Source organism: Eucalyptus grandis, chromosome 4 (assembly GCF_016545825.1).
Source record: "Eucalyptus grandis isolate ANBG69807.140 chromosome 4, ASM1654582v1, whole genome shotgun sequence".
NCBI lineage: Eukaryota > Viridiplantae > Streptophyta > Magnoliopsida > Myrtales > Myrtaceae > Eucalyptus > Eucalyptus grandis.
In genome coordinates this window covers 9,990,178-10,003,828 of record NC_052615.1, presented here as the reverse complement: position 1 = coordinate 10,003,828, position 13,651 = coordinate 9,990,178, and the positions used below count along the sequence as shown (strand labels likewise).

Sequence of the window (13,651 nt, the reverse complement as noted above, 5' to 3'; positions counted from 1 at the left end):
TCCACCAAGGCAAGCCCAAGATACCAATGCCCATGGTCATGATGCTAGGCTCAGAAACATTGAGGCTGGGGTCATGTGTTTGGGCCCAATCTCCAATGGACCTGGGTGTGGGCACCAGTACCTAAGTCCTACCCTAGTCTCAAGTGCTGGGGTCTCACCCCTATGTGCTAGACCTAGTCTCAATGGACCTAGGCTTGGGCATTGGGGACCTAGGCACAATCTCTATAGCTTAGGTTGAGGCGCCAGGGAGCCAAGCATGTGAATCGAATTCTTGGGCTTAGTTTCGATCCCTAAGGATCCAAGACTAGGGCTTGTGTTCATGCTCGGGAGTTGAGGATTTGGTCTTGGGACCCTAGCGCCCATCTTTGGGTTCCTCGGCTATCCATACACAAATCACTAGCACTTGAACAGTGTATATATATTTATGAAAAACAAATAAAAATTTTCTTACCAAATTATGAAAAATATTTGCTAGTTCATCTTGTCTTTTTTTTTTTTTTTGGGGTGGTCATAGTTTTCTAGTCTTGGTTAAACACTAATAAAATTTGTTATCTTCCTTTTCATAAATATCACATTTTCTGTGGAACAAACGGAATCTTGAGTATTACAAACATGGTTTAAGATGGGGTCATTAATATATTTTAGTTGGTTCATAGTTTATTGGTTTAAATTTTTGAATAAATGTTAAGCCCAACTAGATAATGTTGACGGGATCAAAGATTAGCTCTCTCTCAAAGATTTCTCTGCACGAGGTACATGGCTCATTGGTGCGACTAGTCAACACTGCCGCTATCAAAAGGCTTCATTGCTTTTAGATATTCAAGTTTCATCCCTTCTAGACATTACCATTTTGAATTCATCTTTCCCTACTTTGTGAAAGAAGGCAGTGAGTGGAGTTTGTTTATAACCCACTATTAGAGTGAAACTTCTCAAATAATCTATTAACTGAAGACTCCTTTGATAAACTTGAGCTCTCTTCGAATGATCTCTCGACGAGTTACATGACTCCTTGGTGCGCCTAGCCGACACTGCCGTTATGAATACGTTTTATTGTTTCTAGAAATCCACGTTTCCTCTCCTCTGGAAATTGTCTTTATGGCTTCATCTTTTCCATCTTTAGAAGGTGGGGTTATCTACAGTCCACCATCTAGACTAAATGCTGAGAATTTAAGTATTGAAGTACAAGTGCTGACAGTAAAAGTTATTTAAATAAGCATTTGAATTGAACGGGGAATATTGTCGATTTTCTTACTGTAAAAGAAACTGTGACCATTGTCGATAGATTTTAGTAGTATCATTGGCACTATTCTAAGTGCCATTGATTACATTTTTCTACTTAATAAATGAAGTAACACATTTCTTACTCACCATATTGAATGAATTTTGTGTATTTAATTGAATATTTTAAGTCGATATTAGTTATAATTCTACCGAACTTTTTAATTTTAGACTCTTAATTGGGTTACTAACCAGGTTCATTGGTAATTGTGAAGCTTGGTCGTCTTCAACTTCAACTTTATTTGGTCAAAGAAAGTTCGTATGAGAATAATATATAATTCTGAACGTGGTGAATATTCCACTTTCGTTGAAATCAAAAGGAGAATGTGGATGAGTGTCGTCTCCGATTTACAGAATTATCATAATCAGGAGCACATCCGTGATGGTTATTTGTTTAACTTGCTGAAATTATTACTGGACGAGGCCCGCGAAAACGTGTTTGAAATGGACTCTACTTTTTTTTATTATATAAAATTCTATTTTTACAATTTGAGATATTGCTTAATAAATTTAATTCATGAGTTAAACAAGAAATTAAGGAAATTATAAAACAAATGAAGCTTTAACCATGACAAATATGGTGTAAGATGGGGTAATTAATATATTTTAGTTGTTCTATAACTTATTGACTTAAAGTTTTGAATAAATGATGGGATCAAACACGAGTTCTCTGTGGAAGATCTCCCTGACGAGGTACATGGCTCATTGGTGCGACGAATCAACACTGCCACTGTCAAAGGGTTTCATTGCTTCTAGAAATTCAAGTTTCATCACTTGTGGACATTGCCCTTTTGGCTTCATTTTCCCCTTCTTTGTGAAAAAAGAAAAAGAAAAAAGAAAAGGGTAGTGGGTGGGTTTGCTAATAACCACAATTAGAGTGAAATTCGTCAAATATTCTATCATCTGAAGACTCGTTTGATAAAAAGAATTAAGTACTTAGAAATTAAGCATTGAGTTTTAAGTGCTAAAAGTTCGTAGATCACATTAAATAAATTACAAGTTCATGAATGATATTACAATTGGGCCAAAGTTAGATCGTATTAAATAAATTACAATTCAAAAACAATATTGCACAATAGGCCAAAATTTAGGGAATGTTCATGTCAATATCCCTTGTATAAAGCATTCCGGGCCATCAAATAATGCTTGTGGCAATTTTTTAAGGACACCTTGTCCCATATTTTACCACGAAAATGATTTTTTGCAACTAAAAATGGAATCTATCGCCAAATTAATTCACTGCAAGCGAGAAATGAGGGTTGCCAATTTAGTACAATCAAAGCATCAGCGATGGAAACATAAACACAAGTCTTGGGCCTAAAGGGTAAAATGGATAAATTTACAATTCAATAAGCAAAATTGTAAATTAACTAAAATTAAATTCAATTAATGTCACAATTGTCCTATCTAATAAACTACCAATGTGTAAGATCACTTATCATGTCCGAATTGACTTTGAATTAAAGCGCTTATGCTTCTATAAAAAAATGAATCTAGGCCCAATATCCAAATTGGACCTAGATTTATGAAATTAAACCATAACCATGAATGGGTCAATTTGAATTTTGTTGATTGAAGCTTAATTGTTTCACTTTCTTATGCTCGGGAGGATAAAATTCTTCAAATTGATAAGTTATGTGTGAATTTTTCAAAATCAATTTCAAATTTAGACTTATATTAAGGAAATGAGTGAGAAACAATCATCCGTTTGCAATTTATTAAAAATCGATTTCGGTCCCCTAATTGAGGCTTAAAACGGCAATTCACATTTTGACCTGACAATTCGCGAAATTGAATCCATAGGCAAATTTAAAATAGTCCATAAACCAAATATCAAATAAGGAAGTATGTCTAATTATGACTAAAATAAAAGCAATTTTATTTTTGGTTGATTTAGAACCTAAAACTGAAAAATTCATAAAAGAATGTTCTTAATCGAATTTTGTGAAATTTTTGACATAAAAGTCAAATTGATATTAAAAGAAATATTTTTGTGCATTTTTTTTATCTTTTCCAATTTTTTTGGTTAAATTTTGACCAAAAAATCAACAATTTAATTGTCTTTTCTTAAAAAGTTATTTTTTGGTTAAATCTTTGAATTTTGATAAATTAATTTGATAAAAGTGAAATTAAGGCTAAATGGCATCTTTTTGGATAAAAATTCAAATTTTGATCTAGGGTTGACTTTTCTATCAACTTGGTCAAAGTGTTAATAAAAAAAGTCAACCCAAAATTCAACCGTTTAATCTTTCAGGTTTTTCTTAAAAATGAATTAGAAATTGCTTTAAAAAATAATGCAAAAGAAAGAAATAAAAGAAGACACTTTTTGGCCGAAAAATGAGACTCCATTGCTATCGGAAACCCAAATCTCAAATTTTTTACATTTTAATGACACACTGGCTAAAAATCAAGTTTCAACAGGTAGGATGCTCTCAAATCAAAATTTCAATCCGTAAGATTGGCTGACAAAGTTTAACAGGAGTTAGTAGTAAAAGGAGGAATTATTAGACCCATTTATATGAAATTACATTCAAACTAGATCGATACCATACCTCGTCCTAGAAGATTTGAGACTCCTGACTTTTCTATTTTTACTGGCGAACAAGAATAATCAACCATTGAGCATATTGGTTGATATCCTGTCTAATGTGGCTAAGGCTTAAGTTATTTCCTTTGTCTTTGTCAAAGACGGTTTTCACCTAGTATACCAATCTGCTGCACAATTAAAATAATTGGGTAGAAATAGAAATGCAATTCCATTCTCAATTTTATATAACCATATCTAAAATAATAGTTGTCAATTTGGCTAGGATATATTATGCAATAATGAATAGATCAAACAATTTATTACTCAATTTAAGAAAGCTAGAAATAGATAAATAGATGTCTCACTTCACTCTCAAAAAATATCTTCATGATTCTAGCTTTCGATGCATTGAAATTAAAAAAGTTAAACTACCTAATATATTGCTTAGAGGAAAATTAACAAAAATATAACAAAAAGAGAGTAAAAGTGAAAAACTAAATCAGAAATGGAAATTGTCAAATCTGACATATCGATCTTGATATATGCTACAATATAAAAGAAAAAGAGAAGGGAAAAAGTGATTGGACAAGAAGAGCAGGACGTTGTTCCACATTATATAGTACTCATTATAGCCTACGTCATCCCACTTAAATTTTTAATTGGCACGTCCAAATACCAAGTGCATGAAAGAGGGTAACGTGACTAATTCGTGGACCACGTCCAACCATTCCCGCTTTCTATTCCTTTCGATTTTATTATACTTTTCTATGTAATTTCCCTTATATTTTTACACTTTTCTAGTAAATTAATTTTTATGTAATTGGTAGAAATTGATAAAACAATGACATAAATAATTCTAGAACTTTGACCTAATATTTAATGTCGTCCTTAAATCTTTAATTTATTCAATGTGGTCCATGAATTTTAATCTATTATGTGATGTCGTTCCTAAATTCTAATTTGTTCAATGTGATTCCTATATGTTTAATTTAATCATTGGATTATATAAAAGTTTTCAATGTTTTCCTTCCCTTCATTCAAATTTGGGAGAACATCAAATATTTTCATATAGTTTATGGATAAATTGAACATTCACAAAAAAAAAAAAAAAAAAAAATCAGAGATTACATTAAACAAGTTAAAAATTTAAAGATGACTTTGGACACTGAGCTAAATTTTAGGGATATCATTGAATAAATTAAAAATCATGGACGATATTACACATTACATCAAAGTTCAGAGATAAGTTGGGTAATAATTCCTAACAAAATGCTCCTCATCTCGACATAAAATGAGTATATTTGGATTCATATAACAGGGCACGTAATCCAATGTTTATCCAAAGTGCATTGTTTATTTTTAACATGAAATTAAGAAGGGGTGTGTTGGTTGAAAGTTAATACAATCTTACCTTACCAAAAAAAAAAAAAGAAAAAAAAATCATATATGTGGATACAATGTTAATTTGACATCTTTCAAGTCATCCACGTACTATCAAAGTCATCAAATAAGAAGAAAGTGAAATTTTTCCGTGAAAAGTAGATCATTAGCTAGCTAAATCAGATATATAGATTGGTCTTGGCCGCCTTGTCTAGGCTTGTTTTAACCCCCACAATCGAAGAAAGTAAGATCCTCATCATCATCTGACTAGTCGTTGAGAAGAAGCGAGGAGGCCGCCCAAGACGAAGCGGCGTAGGCCTCTCTCTAGGCGCTGATCTCCACAAGGGCTTCACCAAGATACAAGGCGAACTTCATGTTGATGTTCCACTAAATTATAGTTCTCAGTGTCATGCTTTCTTTTCAGAAACTTAACTTTGGTGGTTCTTATTGACCCTCCAAATTATCAAAGGCATTTTTCTTGCAAAAATGTCTAGACCTATATTGTCACTGGATAGTAACTATACCGAAGTAACTGTTGGGAGTGCATAATAAAAAGGTAATACTTTCACTTGGGGGAGATTGCCAAGAGAGAGGCTAAATTCATGCACATCATCTAATCAATTTGACTCACAATTACTTAAAAACTTAAGTCAATAAGTTTTGAATCAATTATGATATATTAATTATTACATACTATATCAATTCTTCAATGTAGAACTTTTTAACACAATTCATACTTACATCTCAATAGTAAGTCTCAGCAATAAAAATAACTTGGGTGCATATGAACTCAACTCACGTACATGGTTTGATCACGTGGATTTGATCTCATCCAACAATGTACATTAATTGGGTTCACCTTCATAGAGGGTACTCTCCACTTGCTTTCTTTGCCAATTTTTTTGCGATGATTTTCCATTTTCAATTTGATTAAACATAGGGAACCCACCTTTATATAGAGGAGTGACAAGATAGTGAGAATTCACACGTTAGGTGCGCATAAAAAATAAGTCTCATATGAACTAATTAAAATAAAAATGAGCAAATACCATGCTTACATGGTCAATAACTCATTTATTTTAAGTGTCGAGTGAAATCGAGGGGAGATAAGTTATGAGATTAAAATTATTTTCTAATAGGGTCCAAGCATTAGAAAATGTTTTCGATCATATAACAACAAACAAAGGAAAATCAATCGTATTCTATGAAGCATTTTTCAAAAAAATATTTTCATTTATCATTAAATTTTTCACGAACAAATGCACCCTTAAACTTTAACTCCTTCTTAAGTCCTCCCATTACGAGGCAGCATACTGCGTCGAATCCTACTAGACAATTTTCTGCAATTTTTTTTTTTTGGCTTCATTCTTTTGAGAAGAAGTACATAGCGTAATGGGTGAATGCGATGAACTACGGTTTGCAGATTTTAACCAAACAGGAATAACCACCTGTGCTGGTCCGTAATCTATCAAGAAAAGCACATTTCAGGATGATATTTATGGTGTTGGGCCCAATTCAGTACTTAAAATCACGTTGATGAAAGTATTCCATTCATTCACGGGACTAAGTTCTTTATCTTGTCCCACACAATTATTCAAACTCTTGAAACCGAGTTTAGTTGGCAGGCCCCTAATTTTGCTAAGAACATGCAGTTTCCGTTGGAGGATACACCACCCCTAGTGACGTATTGTCACTTACACTTGCTTCTTTTACAGAGACACTAGACATTATTTCATACGTATAGAGAGCCTAAGAACCAGTATCACATATATAAGCTCATACTGTATTTTTTCTTCTTCTTCTTTCTTCATGCGGTTGGATAAGAAGCTTCCATGGCAAGGCCACAGAGACCAGCCTTAGAACTCACGTCCCGCTGGATCCTCATGTACCCGCTCTCACCCCATCCAGTGCCCCATGAATTCTTCAGCAGCCAATACTTGGTTCCCCTGGAGGTCTTCCCATACCCGACCGCCGTGACGGCGTGGTCGATACTGGTTCCACACGAGCCAGAGAACACACCGCTTGAGTAGAATTGGAAATTGAACCCGCTCCCCTCAATTGCCACCGAGACTGGCTGGTTTGCCACGGCCTGCAAGAGGGCCTTTTCGTTATTGGCCGGCACATCCTGGTATCCAGTTATTGAGGCCGCGGGGTTTGCCATCTTGGCCGTATTGCAGGTTCCGTTATTTGCCTGGTAGGGGTAGTTCGCCTCGGTGGAGAGTCCGCCCTTGCTCTTGATAAACTTGAAGGCCCTGTCCATGAGCCCGCCATGGCAGCCATTATCGTCAACGTCACAATCCACGAGTTCTTGTACTGAGAGTGGCACCAACTTCCCCTTCTTGATCATGGTAATCCCTTCCATAGCTGCCACTGCCGAGAATGCCCAACAACTTCCTGCACAGGAAGATAGTAGAATGAATTACAAATTAAAAGACATACGCATACGTGTAGTATGATAGGTGTAAAATGAATGCAACAGTGAATTACAGGTAATATTGTTATCTGCTATATGTGCAATTGTTGCCTGTTTTTAACAGCTTGTGTACGACATGAGAATTGTCATTTTCGTAAGACAAATTTTGATTTTCCACTCACCACAGTCGCCTTGATCCTTGACAGGTGTCACAGCCTTCTTGGTTCGCCAGTCTAAGGCAGCTGGAATGGCGGTGAAGTTCGCATACTTGAACGGTTTTTCATCCCCAGAGGACAGGACCCTTGTAGGCCTCTTGTAGCCGGTGGAGGAAGCACGGAACTCCTCGTTAGTTAGGTCTGTGAACTTGTTCACAGCTAGTTTATATCCCACATCCTTACCATTATTAAAGGCGTTGATGCGCTTAACGTTCTCTTTAAATATCTCAAGCCGTTTGGCCTTTTCGATCGCATCCTTGTAGATGCGCCCATGGATTGCCATCCACTCCTCATGTTGCTTTAACAATTGTTGCTCTTCAAGAGGGCTACAAAGCATTTCCGAAATAGAAACTATAATGACCAAAAGAGTGGTTGATGTGAGGACTGAGAACTTATTTTGTTTGGCCATAGTAATGCTTTGGGTACTGTCTAGGACACAAATGGAGTGACTTGTTGAGTCGTGTCTTTCAATTTGAGCACGAGGAAATCCAGATGGGTATGATGAGTTTTTATAGACAAAATTTTGCCCGATCGTTGTCACTCTCACTCTCTCTCGATAATGCTTCAGTGGAATTTTGCTCCTTTGTGCCTTGATGGCTATTGCACACTCATCATGAGTAGCATGGATGCAATTGAAGTGAATCTGGTTCTCATTGACTCATGGCTAATTAATCAGAATGCAACCATTGAACATTGCAATGTAGTGCAAACATTTATGGTTCTTAGAGGCTTGTTGGTTTTGTGGTTCGACGGTTGATTTCCTTTCGTCAATGATTAGGTATTTGGGCCCATATGTATATTTTTGCCTCCATATATATATATCGATGTATAAATTTTCAACTTTTCATAACCTCTATGTATCTGCATCTATGTTTGCCTTCTAATTATGTGTAATTTTTTGTGATTCATGTTCCTATTGGAAAGAACTGGTTTTCTTCAGTGAAACAACTAGCTTAGGTCAGCATCTGCTAATAAAATAATATTGATGTTGAGGGTGTGATTCTTTGTCAATGAATTGGTGCCAGGTAAATAGTCATAAATAAATGAGATTGGCTGGTGGTGCGCAACAAGAAAACTATACTTCAACACTGAAATCATATTATGACCAATATCAACTTTAGACGATCATTGGCTGAGTTCCCATTTTGCTTGACTTAACCATATCAACGTGTTTTTAAGCTTGGGAAGAACTTCTAAATTCCTATGTTTGTTAATAAGCATGTAACTCAAATTCATGAGCTACTCAAATTTGATTTGCAGATTAGTCAAGTTTGGTTTGATTCTTTTTGAGTTCTTGTAGCTCAAATACTAATTAATTCGGTCTAGCTCGAGCTTGAAAATAATTGACCTTAACAGTTCACGAGCCTAGTCGAGTGATTCAATCTTTATGTATTTTAATTATATATAAACATTAATAAATATGAACTGAATATATGTACTACTAGTTTTCGATTATAATGTATTTTGATGGTTCAAGCTCTAGTTAGAGTTTTATTCGAGTTTTGAAAGACAACTATTATCTAATTGAGTAAAGCTCAAGCTTATTGAAAACTTACGTAAATTGAGTATCTAGTCTCTCAACTATTTGACTTGTCAAACTCAAGCAACGAACTGGTTGTTGACTCAACCTGATTATGCATGTACTTCCCTAGTGTGAAAATTTAGTTAGAAACTTAAAGTTGCCAAATTCTGTTTGTGCATTAAAACAAGGAATAAAGATACTGAACTTTTTATCAATTTTAAATGTGGTCTATGAATTTTTTTTTTTCCGTTTATTCTAGTAGTTGAACTTATAAAATTCCAATCAATTTAATTCTTCCATTGAAAATCCTAACAGTTAGATGACATGGACATAGTTTTGTTAACTTAATGTTAGATTTGCAGGCTAGTACGTACATGGCTCACACGTGGCTTCCATGTCCTTTTGGCCCAAAAGAAAGGAACAATAAAATCTGCTCGCTAGGAAAACAAAGTGGTAGTCTAAATCGTTATTCTAGGTCAATAAATGTTAACGGTGCATTCCATATCAAAAGGGCACATGTGACATGTCGATATATTTTACAGAACTACATGGAGTGGATTTTTAAAAGTTTATGGGCAAAATAGAAAAAACAAAAGTATAGCAACGCCATTAAATATTGAAAAATGTGCAGTTATTACCCATGTCGTTACTCCTTTTTATCTTCATGGCATTTGTTTTTGATGATGAGGAAACCCAACTTCAATGGGTAAATCTTGGTCTTATTAAAGTACCTCGATAAATTACATTAGGATCGAAGGTCGGAGATGTAATGTAGAGTATAAAGGAGGAGTTTGGTGTGGCGTCCGAAGAGAAATGCCCAGAAGCCATCCAGCTTAGAATTTGGGAGCCCCAGGCCACTTGAGCAAGGGCCTATATGGCGGCGTATTTTCAATCCAGAACGTTTTCTAAAGTCTGATTTCAATCAATTTTTATATGATTACACATTAGAACCTCTTAAGAGTGTTCCTTCGGTTCTGTTTCTGAGTTTACATGAAAACACCGTAAAAGATTGTGTCAAACATGAGCAGATCACTCTTCTGCTTATCATAGGAAGCCACGAATATAAGGAGGTACCATACTTCCAATTAAGAAATCAAAGTCATGGGGACTGACGACATCAGCGCCTCTTGTAATGGATGAGACGTCAGTGCTTGGCATTGAGCGAGGTCTTATTTCAAGCTTGTAATTACCTTATTCAAAGTGGATCTCCCACTCTCGCTCTTTACGCGATGTGGGTGAGAGTAATTCAGATCGAATCACCTTATCCTGCTATTTCATTTCTCTATTTGTCATCCATTTCTTTGTTAATCTCGCTATTATGGTGGATTGCAGATGTAATTGTGCAACAACACCGATGTATGCTCTACTTTTTCTTAAGGTTATGCGATCATGAATGACTGAGAATTACCTTTCTGCAGGTGCGCAGGTCTTGGGCCAAAAAAGACTGATATGGTGTAAGATGGAGCAATTAACATATTTAGTTGGCCACTTGGCTTAGCTCTTAAATGTTGGTACATGGCTAATGTCGACGAATTCAAAGTTGGCCTCTCCTTGGAATATCTCTCTGATTGAGGCATATGGCTTCTTCTTCTTTTTTTTTCTTTTTTTTTTTTGGTCTAAAACAGAGAGTTTTTTTTTTTTTTTTTTTTTTTTTTTTTTTTTTTTTATATATTGGAAAAGCAAAACATCCCGTACGCATGGCTCCTTCATGCGTCTAGCCAACACTCCACTGTCAAAACGTTTGATTGCTTATAGAAATTCAAGTTTTCTCCCTTCTAGATATTTGCCTTTTTGGCTCCATATTTTACTTCTTTGTGGAAGAAGGTAGTGGGTGGAGCTGATTAATTCCCACTATTAGAGTAAAATTTATTAAATATTATATTTATTGAAGGCTCATTGGATAAAGTTGAATATTAAATATTGAGAATTTAAACACTGAGTTCTAACTGCCGATAACTTTAAGTGTTGAAAGCAGAAATAAAAAGACAGAAAAATTGATCACTGAACATTATTGATTTTCTTACCATACATGAATTGTGATTACTATACGTTGATTTTAGTTATATAACTAGCAATGTTCTAATTGCCATAAATTACCTTTTTCTACTTGATAAATTATGTAACTTAACTTACCACGTTAAGTTTAAGTTTTCTGAGTTAATGGAATTTCTATGTTGATAGTAGTTCTAATCATCAAATAACATTCAATTTAATCAAGTGCTGAACTTTTTAATTTTCAATACTTAATCATGTTATCGATAGGCCATTAGTGATTATAAAGCTTGATGGGCTTCAACTGCAACTGTACTTGGTCAACGACATTAGTTCGTATGAAAGTAGATAAAATTCCAAACCCGTTGAATACTCCACTTTCGTTGAATTTAAATAAAGGTGGATAAGTGTTGTTTCCACTTTACAGCATTATCATAGTCTAGACACATCCGTTATAAATATTAATTCATTTTACTAAAGTTATTGCTTGACACGACTTATGAAAATCTGTTTGAAGAGAATTTTATTTATTATTACAATAATTAGAGAATTTACTATTACTTCGTAGATTTGATTAATGTGTCTTGTGAGCCATATGTTATGCAGCAACTAAAGAAAATTTACGGTGCTTTTTTGTTTTCTGTTTTTTTTTTTTTTTTTTTTTTGGTTAGAAAGGATATATTACGGCGTTCAACGCGCTGTTTTTCACATATTATACAGAATCATTTTTTGAAACCAACATATTTTGAGTTAGCATGTTTAGTGCGCTAAAGACACTCAATAATAATCCTTGTTTAATGAGGATTACTTAAACTAAGGATAACTTCGTTTCACATAAAAGAATCTTCAAAATTATCTGAAGTTTTTCATCGTCACTATAAGTTAAAATACTGTTTTTCGTCTTCACCAGAAAGGTGCAAGATTTTTAAAGAATTTAACTTAGGAAGTACTTTTAGAATTGTCCCACTCTGCTAGCAAATGACGGGATCTTCCTTATTCATAAATTAGGAACATAGACATATGCAAGATTATGAATTTTTCTTATGCAATCCAACCTGAAAATTAGAAAAGCTCCTAAGCTCATTTTGACTCGCAAGATATAGCCCAAGCTCTCTCTCTCTCTTCAATTGTTATTGACAAAGCAAATTCAAGGACTTTGTTAGCATAAAAGTTTTAGGGCTACTATGAGACTAACACTATCTTGTGAGCCACAAATTCTTAAATAAGTGAACCCCACAACAATTTCTAATTATTCATTATTTACTTTTTTGGCACAAAATAAGTTATTATTCTCATAATGGATTAAGGGTAGTCATATAAGTATTTCTCTAAATTAAAACAAGCCTTAATTCCAAGTCGGATAACCCGATTCCTCTCATGGAACTCACTTCGTATACATCTTATTGAAACCTTAGGATTACTCGATCAACAATTTGGTCCCCTTTAGGAATTTCCATCACCTATAAGATCAGGCTTATTTCAGCCAGATTCCTCCCATATGAACCTTGATATGTCTCAATACAATGTGGATGTTTACCGAAAGAAAGTGGATGATGTTGACAGTGCCTAATACGATTGTCGCCCGTAGAGATTTCATGGGCTAAGAGATTTGGAAGGAGAGATGAAGGCACGACACACCTTGCTGGGATACTTCAGCCGAAGAGGTAAAGCCATTGCAGCCTCAGACCCCTTTAGTTCGCCTGCCACAATGAAATTAGATTCCATACTGGCGGAGGTGGCTACTCATATTAGACAAGAGGAAGCAATGGCATCGCTCAAGCTGGAGAAACAGTTCAGCACATTACAAGGGTTGGAGACACCGCAAACAGACAGGATCTCTCACGCCATGCTAAATTCAAAGTACTTGAAAGCTTCGAGGTGAGAAACTTTACGAATTATGACGCCGTTATATGCCCAAAGGTCTACCTCAAGTACTACATGCTGAATATGGCAAGTTACAATAACTACGTGTTGTTAAAATATATATTATTAAAGCACGTTTTCATCTACCGGCTTAAACTTTTAAAAGAGTCAACAATGATCTTACAAAATCTCATAAGATATCAAAGCAAAAAAAATTTCTGAGTTCAAATCTTTCCAACCTGTAAATGCCTCCCCCTAATATATTTCTACTCTTTAGGTTTGGGCCAAAGAACAGCCTATGCATGAGGAGGAGTATTGGAACATTTAAATATTAAATCTCATTTTTATCTAACAGTTAACCATTTAGGACAATCGAGAATGATTTCGCAAAATTTGAAGTACCGTTTGTACAAATAAGAATCCCCTTCCTCCCGTGATATGAGTTACCACTCATTGATCAC

At 34.9% G+C, this 13,651-nt stretch overlaps 1 protein-coding gene across 1 annotated transcript; it reads right to left on the bottom strand.

Moving 5' to 3' along the window:
• Positions 1 to 6,992: 6,992 nt before the first annotated feature.
• On the bottom strand, positions 6,993 to 8,270 carry LOC120292783 (senescence-specific cysteine protease SAG12-like). Its single transcript, XM_039311207.1, has 2 exons — positions 7,781 to 8,270; positions 6,993 to 7,579 (listed from the first exon to the last, which is right to left on the bottom strand). The coding sequence occupies exons 1-2, from the start codon at positions 8,220 to 8,222 to the stop codon at positions 6,993 to 6,995; spliced, it is 1,029 nt and encodes a 342-aa protein (XP_039167141.1). The 5' UTR covers positions 8,223 to 8,270.
• Positions 8,271 to 13,651: the final 5,381 nt, after the last annotated feature.

Bases quoted from the DNA above. Each gene is read 5' to 3' on its own strand.
- LOC120292783 (XM_039311207.1), bottom strand. From the start codon at position 8,222: ATGGCCAAACAAAATAAGTTCTCAGTCCTCACATCAACCACTCTTTTG. The intron at 7,580-7,780 runs GTGAGTGGAAAA...CTTCCTGTGCAG, and splicing joins CAAGGATCAAGGCGACTGTG to GAAGTTGTTGGGCATTCTCG.